Raw genomic sequence first — 15,102 nt, 5'->3', positions numbered from 1 at the left:
CAGGGTCAAATTGTCCTTTGGGTAATCTAAGCCCATATTTAAGAATCCAGATCCTGCTATTACATGAAGGGAATTGTATCTTTCCCTTCTTACACGTTGTTAGCTCTTGTCCTGATCTATTAGTGCAAATAGAGCACAACTGAATCTGCTTGCATTAACCATCAGATGCCAGTTATGGTCTGCTCACTAATGCGGAGCTCATGTGAGACACCCACTGGTAATCATGTGCCATCACAGCTCTCTTCAAGTAGTTCAGGGAGCAGATTCTCTTAATCCTCCCAATATAATTTTCTGCTTGGTTGTGAAGCAGGATGTTCTGCACATGGGAGGGAATTTAATCATGATCCAGGGATAGTATAGGGAGGGAGAGAGGATAAACAACACAGAGGTACAGAACAGTGATCCAAAATTGTCATAGAGTTATCCCATCCAGTCATGTAAACTGGGAAGAGAAATGTTGTTCAGTGGCCAGTGCAATCCAGGCCTCCTGGTATCATTTGCTCTCTGCTGTGTCAAACTGAGGATATCTGCAGCAGAGAATCTTGCTTAAGCTGTAGCCCTGAAGTCAAGGATTATATCATGGGGTATGCTGCAATCGTTTGAAGTTTCATTAGCAAAGTTTCCTAAATACCCAAGAAAAAATTGCTCTCTTTGTTATTGTGGTGGCTCAAGAAAATTCTCATCTATTACACAAGTTAGCATCAATTGTGTTATAAAGGGCTTACATTTATTTCCAAGGTAGTGCAGATTTAATGCTCACATCTACCCATGGCACGCTAAGTTTCAAGTGATAAAACTCCACCTAGTGAAAAGATGGGGCTTACTGCAACATTCAGGCTGAGCGTGTAATAATGGAAAAGTTATCTCTGGAAGGTAGCAAGCCTCACAACATTACACACTCCCAGTGACTGACCTGAAGCTCTTCTGTATCACTGAAGATTTATTAATGGACGTGATCTTTGAAGCAGGCCCTTAATATAATATCCTTGTTCTGATGATGATGTAAGAACAGAAATAAATCAGTGCTGTCATATGTCCCAAAAGTTTTAATATATGGTTCCCGCTGTTCAGAAAAGCTATTGCATAAAGTTCTAATACATACATTTGCCTGAATAACAATTAAAAAATATATATACACCGCCGTTTTGTCAGTGCAGCTAAAGGAAACCACATTTTATATGCAAATCCCTCATAGGGAAACAAACCAAACAAAAAGCTTAGCAAAACTTCAGCTCTCTTCCCCAGATCAACAGAAGTGCTATTGCGTTATTTAATGGTTACTGCAGATTTCCATTTGAATCACGCTGCTTCCACAGGTGAACAGCGCAGGAAAAGAAAAGTGCTGTTTCAGATTGCTGTATGCAAATCCAAAATGTATTTATTACACAATGACTCTCAGCACGTGCTGGCACTATCTGTTAACTGAATTAACATACAAAGTGGGTTTAATGCTATTTACACTTCATTTTCCTTAAGCCAATGTTTTTCTTTCATTATGACTTTAGAATAGATTCACAAGTCTCAAAATATCACCGTTCCTTACAGTTTATAGAACTCGAACTTGTGTGCATTGCTGGCAGGCACATGAATATAACATTTGAGCACCCAAACAAAAGGCCAGATACCCCGATCCATTAAAGCCAACATCCACGTACGCCTACTGCTCCATGATGGCAACAGATTATCAGAAGGATGTGCATGCCTTTAATAGACTGATTAAGGGAATGGTGATAAGGACATAACAAAGAACAAGAGAATGAAAACTAGCCACTGAGGCAAAAACTGCATTAAGAAGGCCTGCAAAATGAAGGGGAAGAAGCTGTGCAGCTTAGAAGGCGATGCTGATAGCCTTCTAAAGACAGTATTTGCATGAGCCTTATTTCAGGTTCACAAATACAGCCCAAGATAGGCATCACCAATCCAAACCAAAAAGTATTTGCGTGGCACAAACACCATCTACATTCAAGTTCTCAATCAAATGCAGTCCTCGTGTGTTCTGTAAAAAAGATTGTTCTACTTGGTTGGTTATTGCTGTATTACAGGAGGGTTACAATATGCATTTTGTAGATCATATAGTTCACAAAAACCCCTACAGCCAGTGTCTTTATCCTCTGCTGCTTCTATAGGGCAAAACTAGAGTTCTGTTCCTTCCAAATGAAACAGTATCTTCATTAAGACCCCCTCCCTGACTTGAACGTTTCAAGAGCATTGATGGCTCTGTGCTGTGGTTTCTACCTGCAGGTAATGCTATCAAACAAAGCTGAATGTGAAAACCCATGTTGTTTATCTCCACTGCTGAGTCACATCTAATGGTGGACGTGCCTCACCAGATACCACACCCTGGGAGTGTTTCAGCACTTCCCTTCTACCAGAGCACTGCCTTAAAAAAGGAACGCACACAATGATGTGACAAGAAGTGATCTTTTCCTGCTCAACAAAGTACATGTATTTCAGATTTTTCACGGACATTTGGCCAAAAATTGTACATCGTAATACTTCCCGAGTCACAAGCACTACGTTAACCATTCTTACAGGATATGCTGTACAAGGACACGTGATCTCAATTGCTACCTCTCACTTTCCTGCACCCACCCCCCCAAAAAACAGAAGTGTTGAACCCTTGAAGCCCTTGATTGTAACTTCATTCTCTGCAATCCCGCAACCAGACTTCCACATTTTCTAGGAACTCAAAAAACCCATTTGGTTCATATATGCAATGTACAACATTTTCACTAAGTGCTTTCACACCCCGTTCGTAAGAACTGCTCGTTCACACCACAGAGGTGGTACTTTCTGGATTTATACGCATCAACCTTGAAGCATTTCTGAGATCCTGTAGCTGCTTGGCTGGCTTTCCAACTCCCTCCTCAAATCTTTTTTCCACAACAGGAAGGACAGTTTCATAAAGGAAGGATGCATTCTGCCTAATGAATGCTTTCTTCTCAGGGTCCTGTTCACACCGTAAACTGTAATCAACATGCTGGACAGCCACTAGGATGATTTCCACAAGGCTCTCCAAAAGAACCATATGCAGCTCTGGAAAGTAAAGCTTTAACGCTTCCTCCAAGAAGGCCATAGTCTGCTTAGTGAAAGCTACTACAGTGTAGCTAAGGTTGACCCAGCAGTCATCACCAGTGTATTGGTCAAAACTGCCTACGCCACAGCTCTTCATCTCCTCCCTGAGTTTCCCCAGAGCCTCCGGAGTCATCAGGTTCATCCTTCTCCACATCTCCTCAGAGTTGCGGTGCTTGGTGGCCTCGATGATGATATCCTTGTAGCTCTGCAAAGCACCTTTGATATCCTTTACCAGAAGGGCGTGGATGATGAAGGTGAGATCCAGTCCAATGTCGCTGAGCTGCTTGCAGTGCTCTTTAGCTACCTTGGGTATTAAGGAAAAACAAAGTGTAAGTTGGTAAGTTGACTAAACACAGCAAATATAAAGGGGGCGTGCATCAGAAAGCAGGGATAGGTTAGTCCTGGTTCAGTTCTGCCTCAAGAAACTACTTATTACTGAGAAAGTTAAAAGCAAATTAAGGAAGAACATTTTCTGCATTTCTGGTAAGGGCAGGGTTTTTCTTGCTGTGTATTTTCATCTTAATGTTTTGTTGGTTAAACTTAAGAAAAATAAACCAACTCCAAATGAATACGAACAGTTTAATTCAGAAAACCCTTCCAGAGCTGCACTCAGTCAACTATGCTGGGGTTAGAAATGAAGATCTACAAGCTTTGTTCAGGCCACCATGGGCACTCTTACCTTCACGCACTCCGCTGCAGTTGACAAGCTCTCCTTACTGTCAAACACTTGCTTACTAAAGGCATCCACAAACATCCTCATGGAAGAGCGGGCCCACACAACGAAGGCAGAGTAGCAGCCGTTGTTGCCAGCGAAGTCTGTCTCAAACTCTCTGGCCGTCTCTAGGAGGCTGGTGAAAAAGACGTGGCAGAGTTTATGGATGTAAAGCAGCGTGGCACCTTCAATGCGCAGCTGTCGGATGGCTGTGTGCACCGCGGCCGCCCGGTTCTTCAGGAAGAGCTCACACGCCTTGGTGGACTGGCCCAAGCGAATAAGCTGGGACACGGCTCGGCGTGTGGCCCGTGGTCCTCCTCGCAGCGAGCGGTCCGGAGACAGCTCAAAGACCAGCACGTCCGTAAGCTGCCGGACCCGCTCATCCACCTTGGCCCGCAACTCCTTCACGGGCTGGCTCACAGGCTTGTCTCCCAAGTACTCGTTGAGTTTATCGAGCAGGTCCACAGCCCCTTCAAAGTCCCGCTGAGCGATGCAAACGTCCAGGTCCTCCGGCAGCTCCTGGATCCACTCAAGCGAGAGGTCGACCACCTCCTCCTCAACGGAGGGCTCTTCTTCCTCCTCGTCCTCCTCCTCGAAGGGGTTGGTGGACTCAGGAGGTGTCGGGGCGGGCCGGGGCAGGGCCTCCTGCTCCAGGCGTCGCTTCTCGCTCAGGGCTCGGTTGCGCTTGGTCTCCTCCAGCACTTCCAGCCACTCCTTCTTGATCTTGGCGTTCTCGGCCTGGAAGATGCGGCTCTCGGGGAACATGAGCAGCTTGAACATGTCCTTCATGGGCGGGTTGTCCTTGACGTTGACCACGGCCAGCCCTTCGAGGGGGTACAGGGCATCGTAGCGGTAGGCACCGCGGCGGTTGGGCAGCGCGGTGGCCACCAGCAGGCAGTCATTCATCAGGAAGGCGTGCACCCGCTGGATCTGCGCCATGTGGTCGGCGTCGTACTCCAGCAGGTCGCCGTTGTACACCAGGTACTTGCCGGGGCTCTCGGGCAGCAGGTCGCGGCATCCCTCCACTTTCTCCAGCAGGGTGGTGAGCGTCCGCTGCCGGCCCTCCTCGCTGGCCGCGGCCTCCTTGGCCGACAGCGGCAGGAAGGGGTCGGCGGCGGCGGCGGCGCGGCGGGCGCCCAGGGCGGGGTCGTCGCGGTCGGCTTGGAGGAGCAGGGCCTGCGTGACGGCCTCCATGATGCCCTTCTGCTCGGTGAGGATGTGGCTGAGCTGGTACATCTCGCTCTCCAGATAGCTGATCTCTCTCGCCGTCTCGATGAACTGCCGGTAATTCTGGTAGACGTTGCGCTTCAAGCTCTGCGCCGTCTCTTCTTGCAGCGCTTGGATGCGCTGCCGGTGCTCCTGCAGATCCCGGTCTCCATCCGACTGCTGCGACAGCTGCTTCACGTACTCCGCCGCCGCGAAGCCCCCCGACTCCAGCTGCCGCCGCAGCCGGCTGCCACCGCCGCCCTCCCCCAGCGCCAGCGCCATGCTCACACACACCGACACCGACACCGACACCGACACCTTGGGAGGAGGAAGGGGCGGGCGGGGAAGCGCGGCGCACAATGAGTGCGTCAGTGCGGGGTGTGCATGCGCAGCTCAACGGAGCTGGTTGGCGCAGTCATGGCCGCACGGGGACTGACGGCGGGTGTGGAACGAGAGTGGCAGCAGCAGCAGGAGGAGGATGACTTCGCTCTGGCGCTGCAGCTCCAGGAGCTGTGGGAGGCGGAGGAGGAGGCGGCGCCGGCTCGTGTAGAGGCCTCGCCGGACCCCTTGTCCCTCCGTCCGCTGTCGGTGGTGGATGAAGCCTGGGAGCTGCTGGATCCCAGCCCCGACGTGCACGGCCTGTTCGTGCAGTTCAACCAGGCGCTCTTCTGGGGGCGGCTGGCGGCCGTGGAGGTGTCGTGGAGCCCGCGCATGACCCTGTACGACATGGGGGGGTGAGGGGGGAGGTGGGGCTGGGAGCCCCCGGGTGCTGCTGATGGGGTTCTGCACCCTCCTCTCGTTTGGAGGGGGGCTGCTCAGTATTGAGCCGCTCTGTGACAGTTCTCAGCTGACTATACATAATAAGAGCATCGCTTACGATGTTTTGTTCCCTGGTCTCTTTCAGCTGCGCTGGAGTGTGTAAATACGAAGGGAACAGCGGGATGTGTTCTATCCGCCTGAGTGAGCCGCTCCTGAAGTTAAGGCCGAGGAAGGACCTGGTTGAGGTACACGAAGGCTGCTGACATATCCAAACTGGAACTGTTCAATGGAACAGGCTGCCCAGGGAGGTGGTGGAGTCTCCTTCTCTGGAGATATTCAAGACCCGCCTGGACACCTGCCTGTGTGACATGGTGTAGGGAGCCTGCTTTGGCAGGGGGGTTGGACTCGATGATCTCTAGAGGTCCCTTCCAACCCCTACAATTCTGTGATTCTGTGAAACATGAAACAGATGGCACCTCACCTCCCACATCTTATGTTTCATACTGGAGTTCATACATATGGTGACTCAGATATTATGAATGCTCAGGTTTGCTTAATGAACAGAGGTGCTGTAATTTCAGCCTCCTTACATGTAGCTCTTTGTTCGTGGGGGTGTGACCTCCTTAGAGGTCTGACGAGCTTCAGGATTGTTTCTTCTTATTGCAAGGACACTCAGCATTGCACTGGAGTAGAATTAACAACTTCACACATAGAATAATTATTGTGGACCATCACTCAGTGTTATATGGAAGCAGAGTTAATGATCTCACAGGTAGAATAAATGTTGTGTTTTTATGACGTATAAAGATGAGATCAGTGCAGAGATGAATGAAAAAGATAAAACATTTCAAGCTTAGTTTTTAAATTACATGTAATGCTTACCCTGGAGCACGTCCCCTATGAGGACAGGCTGAGGGAGTTGGGCTTGTTTAACCTGGAGAAGAGAAGGTTGCGGGGTGACCTCATTGCAGCCTTTCAATACCTGAAGGGAACTTATTCCCAGGAGGGGAGTAAACTCTTCGAAAGGGCTGACAATAGCAGGACACGGGGAAATGGTTTTAAGTTGAAAGAGGGAAGATTTAGGTTGGATGTTGGGGGGAAGTTCTTCACTAGGAGAGTGGTTAGGCCCTGGAACAGGCTGCCCAGGGAGGTTGTGGATGCCCCAACCTATTCAAGGCCAGGTTCGATGGGGCCCTGGGCAACCTGATCTAGTAAAGGTGTATGTTTGGTGGCCCTGCCAGGCAGGGGGGTTGGAACTACATGATCCTTGAGGTCCCTTCCAACCTGGGTCATTCTGTGATTCTCTGTGATGCTGTTCTGTGATTCTGTAACGCTCTTCCATTAATAACTGATGATTTTCATTGTTTCAGACACTGTTGCATGAGATGATCCATGCTCTGCTTTTTGTTACTAACAACGACAGAGATCGTGAGTCTCACGGGCCGGAGTTCTGCAAACACATGCGTCGCATTAATCGTTTGACTGGAGCCAATGTCACAGTAAGCAAAGTTCACTTAATGTAAAATATATATATATATAGTCATGAATATATAGTAAGAATTCTTCTGATTGATTGGAGCTTGTTGTATCTTTTTGTTAACACTTAGATCTATCATAATTTTCATGACGAGGTAGATTCGTACCGGCAGCACTGGTGGCGATGCAACGGCCCCTGTCAGTATAGAAGACCTTATTTTGGGTATGTGAAACGTTCAATGAATAGAGCACCCTCTGCACGAGACTTTTGGTGGGCTGAGCATCAAGAGAAATGCGGAGGTACGTTCACAAAAGTGAAAGAACCTGAGAACTTCTCTAAGAAACACAAGGAGAAAACAGAGGCAGGAAAACCTCAGGATTCCAAGTCAACCAACAAAGGTATTTAAAATCATTTATTTCTTTGTTTTCCCAACTGTTCTTATCCAAACAGTCCCTTGAACTAACATCATGATGTGAGCTTTGTATTGGGTATTAAATATTAAGTAGGAAAGAACAGGGCCTATTTTGTTAATTTCCAGGCTTCTCAACTGTATTGTTCATGAGGTTTATTCTGCTGCGGTGTTTTCAAGCTGCAGATTTTCTCACGTAAATTGGTGGTTTATATATGAAAAAAGTTGTTAGATTTTTGTGTTTTCTTCTTCTTTGCAGGCCTGGTCCACTTGGGTGATAAGAAAGATCCAAAGCCTTTTAGTGGGAAGGGGTATCGACTGGGAGGAGCAGGCAGTGGACTCTCAGAGAAAAGCTTAACGTTCAGCAGCAGTGTTAAAAACAGCGAGAGCTGTGATTCGCAGCATCGTTGGGCAGGAAGCACAGTGCCAAGACCTAAAAATGAGATCAAGTTTGAGAAATCACCCCGTCACGATACCTTCTTTCCTCTCTTTAGCGGTGATGCTAGTGAGAAAATGAACTTAGCTTCAAAGCGGGAGTTCCCCAAGCTCTCTGTTGCTAATACAAAAGCGTACAAGAATGTTAATGGGTCACCTGTTAAAATTGCTCCTGTTGTGGAGGAAAACTCAAAGCAAGGTTCTACAAAAGGCAAGAGGGTTTTGCCACCGTCCTTTAACAGGTCACCGAAACAAGTTTGTTTTCAGCCGACTGCAGCAGCTCAGGCTCCATCTGAGAAGAAAAGTGTGGGAAATACAGTGCAGCAATGGCCGAGAAAGGAAGACAAAGTGACCTTTGAAAGCTATTTCGTAAGAAAGAACAGTGATGGGACTTTAAATGCACCTACGAAAACTGAAGCTGAATTTGCAGTGTGCTCCCCAAGATCCAGCGCTGCTGAAAGGCAGGAAAAAAACGTCAGTTGTCCTGTGTGCCAGACTGAGGTTTTGGAGTCTAAAATAAATGAGCACCTCGATTCTTGTCTTGTTTGATCAAAGGAATCCTCCTTCTGGAGGGCTGAAAGAGGAATAATAAAACTGCATGTTTTTAAGGCAGTTTTTAACATGAAGATGTTCTAAATCCTGCTGATTTATCTTTGTTCTTTGGACCATAATGTGTTGGTTTTAATGTATTTTTGTCTGTTCTTAACCACCCATAAGAGAAAAGAATTGCTTTACTTACTGCATCAGATTTAAAGAGCAGGTATCTTTAGAACAGCAAGTACTTTGTTTAAGCCGTCACTACCCATTCAGGTGGTCCTTCTCTTCTGTGACCTCAGGAATATATAAATAAGAGAATCTCAAGGGCTTTCATTGAAGGTGGGAGAAGCATAGGCACCAAAAGCATAGTAAACGATCCATGTTAAGCCTGACATGGGATCGTGGAACAGGAAAAGAGAAACTCCAGAAGCTCAGTAAGGATGCTAAGAAATCAAAGCATGCTTAGAAGATGAGAGGGCTCTAAGCTTAAGGGCTCAACTTCAAAAGAGTTAAAATAAGCTTTGTTTTCAGAAGGATTTGAAAGTCGGCCTTGCTGTTAAAAGGGTGGGCAAATGCAGGTTAATGATGCTCAATATTGTGTGTGCCTTTTGGCCAGGGGACCCAGCTGGGCCTTTCCAGCCACTTTTTTGCACAAACTCATTGAGAGTTCACTATTTTGAATGCTGCGGTTATTAAGTACATGAGTAACTACCCTGCATCGTGTTGACGTTGGGAAATAGAAGTTATGAGCAGTGTTGGTAGCAGTGTTTGTAAAGACTGTTATTGGCCATGTCCTAAAAGCTTCCTCTTACTCCACTGAAAGTATTTAAGTGGTCAAACAATTAATGGCTCGATTACTTAAGTATAAAACTGGTTATAAATATTTTTGCTAAAAGAAGAAATATACTTTTTCATATGACATTGCTACACCAACGTTCAATGGCTATGTTAGCCATAGGTGCACATATATTTGCCTTTAAATTATTTGTAGTTCTTTTCTAAGACTAGGAAATAAACTGATGTGGGATAGAAGCTGCTAAGAGATGGGCTTGCTCTTAAAATACTGGTATATTTTAAGATGTTGACACTAAGGTTGTTTAAAGTGGATCTGATTGTACTTACATGTTCTAAATAAACTGGTTCTGAACTCTATGTTTTCAGTAAGCCTGGTTTTCATATGGCATCGTGGCCATCTTACATTATTAATTGGTGCTTATGCTTATGTTTCCAGTCGCAGTCTAATTTAAAACCTCCTTTCTATATCAACACTTTTCCATCTTACATTTCCCTCTAAAAACAGATATTGCCAAATACGTGTTGCACTGACCTCTGCCATCTCCACTCTACGTTTAATACAGTTTCACTTTGGATCCACCCTCCTTGATTTTTCTCTTCCCTCGGCTGATCAGCCCCAGGTCTCAGCCCTTGTTGTGTATTCGTACATGTTATAAACAGAACCACCAGCTGAGGGGCCTTTTGGGATTCCCCAACAGGCCGTTAGATGGCACTCCTTACACTTAAAGAATGCTTATTTCATCCTTCCCAACCTGTGTAGGGAAAGGGCAGGAGTGGAGTCGGTACGGCCTTATCCCACCTCCACCAGTGCTCCAGGCTGAGGGCAGAGCCACTGCCGAGGTGGAGGAAGAAGGGTAGGGGTAGGTCTGCAACCAAGTGAGAGCTGAGAAGCGAGATCTTCAACTAACTGGCTCTCCTGTGTTTGGCATCTCCACAGGACTTGGAAGATGACACAAGAGCTCCCTTTTCTAGCTCGGGGTTCAGTGAATAATAACAAAGGTGTCCTTTCATGGTGTACATGTACCGTGTCTCTTGCATACACTGCAACAAAAAGTCTGATTCTGTGTCATAATTTGGCATTAGCGCAGCTAAGGGAAGGAAGGGCAGAGCTGTAAGGAGCCAGAGAGGCTTAGAAAGCACAAAATGCTTCTGCTCCTTTATCTGAGCTTTGGGGGGTGTGACAAGCTCAGGAAAGGGGAGGTGTGCCACAAGTGTCAGAGATTAAAAAAAAATAAAGAGAGAAATAGTCCGTGGCCTTAATCCCTTGTTTCCTTTCTAGCTTCTGCCAGGCCAGGCTGTTTAAGACTAGATTAGGTCACTAAGAAGGTGCAGCAGCTTGGCCTGAATACCTCCCCCTGCCCCAGTCATCCCCTATCACTGTTGCCATCTCAGTTGTGTTTTTGCCCTGAAGTCTGAGAGCCGTAACCTCGTATGCTGGGTAACGCAGAATGGATGAAGGTGCAAGAAGAAACAAGCTGAGTATCTGGCTTCCCTGTCGCCCAGATTGGAAGCAATTAGTACTTCTTTCTTTAAATGACATCAACTTTTGGGCCATCGTTTGTGTACTACAGCTACAGGTCAGCTACAGGTCCTCCGTGCCCTGACAGTTTCTTACTGCCCTTACCTTCCTGTTTGGTTTCCTTCTCTCATGGTGTCACCACCCATTCAATGCATCGGAGGCTCCAGGAGGAGCCAGGCAAGTGACCCCACCACCTCCCTGTGCAGCCTGTGCCACTGCCTCACTGCTCTTTCTGAGAAGAAATGTTCCCTAATATTCAACCTGAATCTCAATGTAAGGCTGATACCTGTCACCCCAAAGCATTCCAAGCAGTAGGTGATGCCGTGATTTGGAGCATTTTTGGAAGGTGTTTTGGACACCAACACTCCCCAGAAAGAACAAGGAGACCTGAATTTGGAGGAGGATGTCTAAAGTTCCCCTAGTCCAGGTTTTCTTCTAATCCTTTTTCAGGCAGAACTCTCGTAGGCCAGATGAAACTGCAGACATTGAGCCGCTCATAGAGCTGTGGTCAGGCTGTGTCCAACCTGGAGCAGATCCCAAGAGAGATGCTGCTCTGGCTTCCTCAGGAAGGGCGGAGGAGTGGAGGTCTCTGCTGCTGGGCAAGCGTCTTCGGCACTGGGTTATTATACAATGCCAAGCCCCTTGGTTTTGTGTTTCTCTGCTCCTCCATCCCATCCCAGGTAACACTGACACAGCAAGGCGAAGCTGCCTTATCTAAACAGCTTCCACTACCTTATCAAGTACCAACAACACAACCAAAAAGCATGTCCTTCGGCTGCCGTAAGCTGAAGCAGATCAGGCTCCTTTGGGCTACTGACAACGCTAGGGGGACCCAGCTGCTCGCTGTTCCCCCCCCGGCTCTGCACGAGGTTTCCGAGGTATTTCTGCATTCCTGCTACGTGCGCCGCAGATAAGAGCTCATGTGGGCAGGTTTGCTGAGTCACGGATGAAAACGATCGGGCAGGGGAAAAAAAAGCCCAGCACTTTGTGCTTCTATGGCCTCGTGTAAGTCTAATTTGTACTGCAAAATACATTCCCTCGCTGGGCATTTCATACCTGAAGTTGTATATAGCACAAAAATTTAGGTCCGAAGAGTTAATTGACTCTGGTTTGGGCTCGTTCGTTAAAATGTGACTGCAGAACACGTGCCCATCATTATGTCGTAGCTGGGGAAAGGACCGAAGGGAAAGTAAATATGCCTCATGTGGCAGCTGAAACCTTGCCATCAGCACATCTTGTCTGCAGGAACAGCGTCCGCTGGCCTCTCATCCCATAAAACATCCTATTATCATTACACAAGGCCCTGAGGCCCTTTACCAAGTATTAGCGGTGTCCTGTACCGCATTTGCCTCAGAGAAATGGCTTCTCTTCAATGTCTGAAGATGCTCAAACAAAAAGAGGTCTCCTGAAATACCTCTGAGCTGCAGTAACTCATGCCATGTTGTACAGCAGGTAGGTTAGGAGCTCTCCTGAAGAACACACAAACTACCACCAATATAAACATAATCCCAAGCTGTGCTTTTAATAAGAGGAAAAAGCTCCCTGAAGTCCACATCTGGAAAGCAGACAAGGAAACAGCTCAAGTAAAATGTTCGTATCTCTTATCTTCAGACATTAAAGTATGTTGTTTCGCAACAGCATCCATGAAGAGAAAGGCAGATGGGATGAATCAGCAATTGCCTTTCCAGAGGCAAACATGCAGCACATCCTCTTATCTCGTTTCTCTCCCATGGAGACACCTATAACATCTTTGTGTGGTTATGTTCCGTGTTCCCCACACCCACCCCACACGTTTTATTTTGGTCTCATACTTCAGTCTCTTCCTGCCCTGTTTTACCATTTCTAATTCAACCCTTCCTTCCTCCTTGTCCTGCTGTGGACTTGAGTTGGTGCTCTGCACCTCATCTGCTCCTTCCATTTTTAGAGCCAACTCTGAGTACTGATTCACACATGGGAGCTCTGGGCTCGTGGCTTGCTTTGCTCAGGAAGCGATACATGTGTTGTATATTCACTCCTCTTCAGAGCTATGCAGAAAAGCATGATGGAGCTGAGTAAATGGCAGCAAGTCAACAAAGCAAACCCTTTAGAACTGGCTTTGTACTGTACAGCAGAGGACCTTGAACCTGCTTCTGCCAGCTGCCCTCCCCTCCCACCAGCCAGGGGCACAAGCTCAGCAGAGCTTATACCTCATGGCCAGCAGACCTTCAGCAGTGAAGTAAGGCCTCAAACAGGCTTTGATGCAGTTGCAGCAATCACTCGCATTCAAGCTTTGTTCACGTTCCCCAAAAAAGGTTAAATATTTTGTCTGAATGCCCCAAGTTTCTGCAGATCCACCCCCACCCCCAGAAAAGCAGATGAGAGCCAAACCCAAGCGAGTCACAGGAAGTTCTTCAAAGTCTTGGCCACCAAGTACTCACTCCCATGAGGCATTTGCAAGCACACTCAGCCATCTGCATGCCTACAGGCAAAGGACACATGCTCGGCTTCCGGGTTTCTCAGATTTTGTGCTTGCCTTTGACATTCAGCAATCTCCCCTCTTCTTCAAAGCATTCAGCAGGCACTGAAGTGGTACTTCCCAGTCCGATTGTACTTATCAGTGTGACTTAAAGAGATTTGGTCCTTCCACCCCTGACCTCAAGGCGGTCAGTGCAGCCAGATGTTTTGCATAAGATATTTGCCTCCAGCACTTGGGCTGTCGGCTCGCTTCCTGTCTGATTTGCAAGTGGCTTTCTTTTGAGCAACAGCCAAAAGAGCCTTCATCGTTCCTTGGTGCAGAATTTGACTTTGCTATGCAAACTGATTCCTCTGCACATTCTGCTCAACAGTGTGATCTTTAAACGTCACATCCATCCTGGGTGGCTGTGAGCGCTACAAGCCTTCTTCCTCATTCAACACGACTATGAGGCCCAATGATACGCATGACAGGGTCCTGGAGGAACTGGCTGACGTAGTCACCAAGCCACTCTCCTTCATATTTGAAAAGTCATGGCTGTTACACAAAGTCCCCAGTGATTAGAAAAAGGGAGAGACATCACTCATTTTTATGAAAGGCAAACATGGAGAACTACAGGCCAGTAAGCATAACCTCTGTGCCTGGGAAGATCATGGAACAGATCCTTCTGCAAGAGATGCTAAGGCACACAGTATGTGAATGCAGCCAAGACAACTAGCATGGTTTCATCAAGGACAGATCAGCAGCCTCCTCTGATGGAGCAATGGCTTCAGTAGACAAGGGAAGGGCTGCTGCTGTCACATGCCTGTGCTTGTGCAAGGCCTCTGACATGGTCCCAAACCACATCACTATCACTAAGTTGGAGAGAAATAGATTTGAATGATGGCCTATTTGGTGGATAAATAATTGGTTGGACCATCTTAGCCAGAGGGGCTGCTGTCAACAGCTCCATGACCAAGTGGAGGCCGATCACAAGTGGTGTCCTGCAGGGGCCTATCTTGAGACAAAAACACTTCAGCATCTCTATCAGTGACACAGACAGTGCCATTGAGCGTACCCTCAGCAAGTCTGCTGGTGAAATCACACAGTGATGCAGCTGACACAACAGAAGGGTTGCCATTGCCAGCAACCTGGACAGGCTCAAGAATTGGAAACAGAAACCTAATGAGGTTCAACAAGGCCCAGTGCAAGGTGTTGCAACTGGGTAGAGGCAATCCCAGATTTAGGCAATCCCAGATTTGCATACTGGGAAGAGAATTCATTTAGAGCAGCCCTGCACAAAAGCGCTTGAAAGTCCTGGCGAGCAGCATGAACGAGTGGGTGGCAGCACTGCCCAGGGGAGGGAGGTTGGAACTCACTGATCTTTAAGGTTCTTTCCAACACAAGCCATTCTTCAATTTGATTATTCTTATGATAAATCCTTTCTGAAGCAGACTTACGTGTTGCGTTTCTCACATGTATCAGAAAGTGGTGAAAAAATAAGGAGCGCCTCTACGCAGGTCATCAACCAGTTTAAACTCAGTGCTGTTTTTGATGGAGAAAATGATGAGAAAAATGATCATGGTACCCACACAACGAAGACAGTTCGGAAAGAAACAGATCCTTCTCCAGAGTAAAAGTGGCTCTGGTTTAAAGCAGAAACCCCACATGCCCTGCTTTGTCAAGGGCATTTATAAATTAGTTACTACAGCGGTTTCTAAAAGTTACAAAGATCACAAATAACCAC

At 47.2% G+C, this 15,102-nt stretch overlaps 2 protein-coding genes across 2 annotated transcripts; one reads left to right on the top strand and one right to left on the bottom strand.

The window, feature by feature from the left end:
* Positions 1-1,028: 1,028 nt before the first annotated feature.
* On the bottom strand, positions 1,029-5,345 carry EXOC8 (exocyst complex component 8). Its single transcript, XM_015857846.2, has 2 exons — positions 3,755-5,345; positions 1,029-3,379 (listed from the first exon to the last, which is right to left on the bottom strand). The coding sequence occupies exons 1-2, from the start codon at positions 5,273-5,275 to the stop codon at positions 2,771-2,773; spliced, it is 2,130 nt and encodes a 709-aa protein (XP_015713332.1). The 5' UTR covers positions 5,276-5,345; the 3' UTR covers positions 1,029-2,770.
* A 31-nt stretch (positions 5,346-5,376) lies between these two features.
* Positions 5,377-9,762, top strand: SPRTN (SprT-like N-terminal domain). The gene is made up of 5 exons (XM_015857847.2): positions 5,377-5,712; positions 5,898-5,997; positions 7,123-7,251; positions 7,360-7,627; positions 7,898-9,762. The coding sequence occupies exons 1-5, from the start codon at positions 5,378-5,380 to the stop codon at positions 8,620-8,622; spliced, it is 1,557 nt and encodes a 518-aa protein (XP_015713333.1). The 5' UTR covers position 5,377; the 3' UTR covers positions 8,623-9,762.
* Positions 9,763-15,102: the final 5,340 nt, after the last annotated feature.

This window comes from Coturnix japonica, chromosome 3 (assembly GCF_001577835.2).
Source record: "Coturnix japonica isolate 7356 chromosome 3, Coturnix japonica 2.1, whole genome shotgun sequence".
Taxonomy (NCBI): Eukaryota; Metazoa; Chordata; class Aves; order Galliformes; family Phasianidae; genus Coturnix; species Coturnix japonica.
This window is presented reverse-complemented; position numbering and strand designations above follow the sequence as displayed.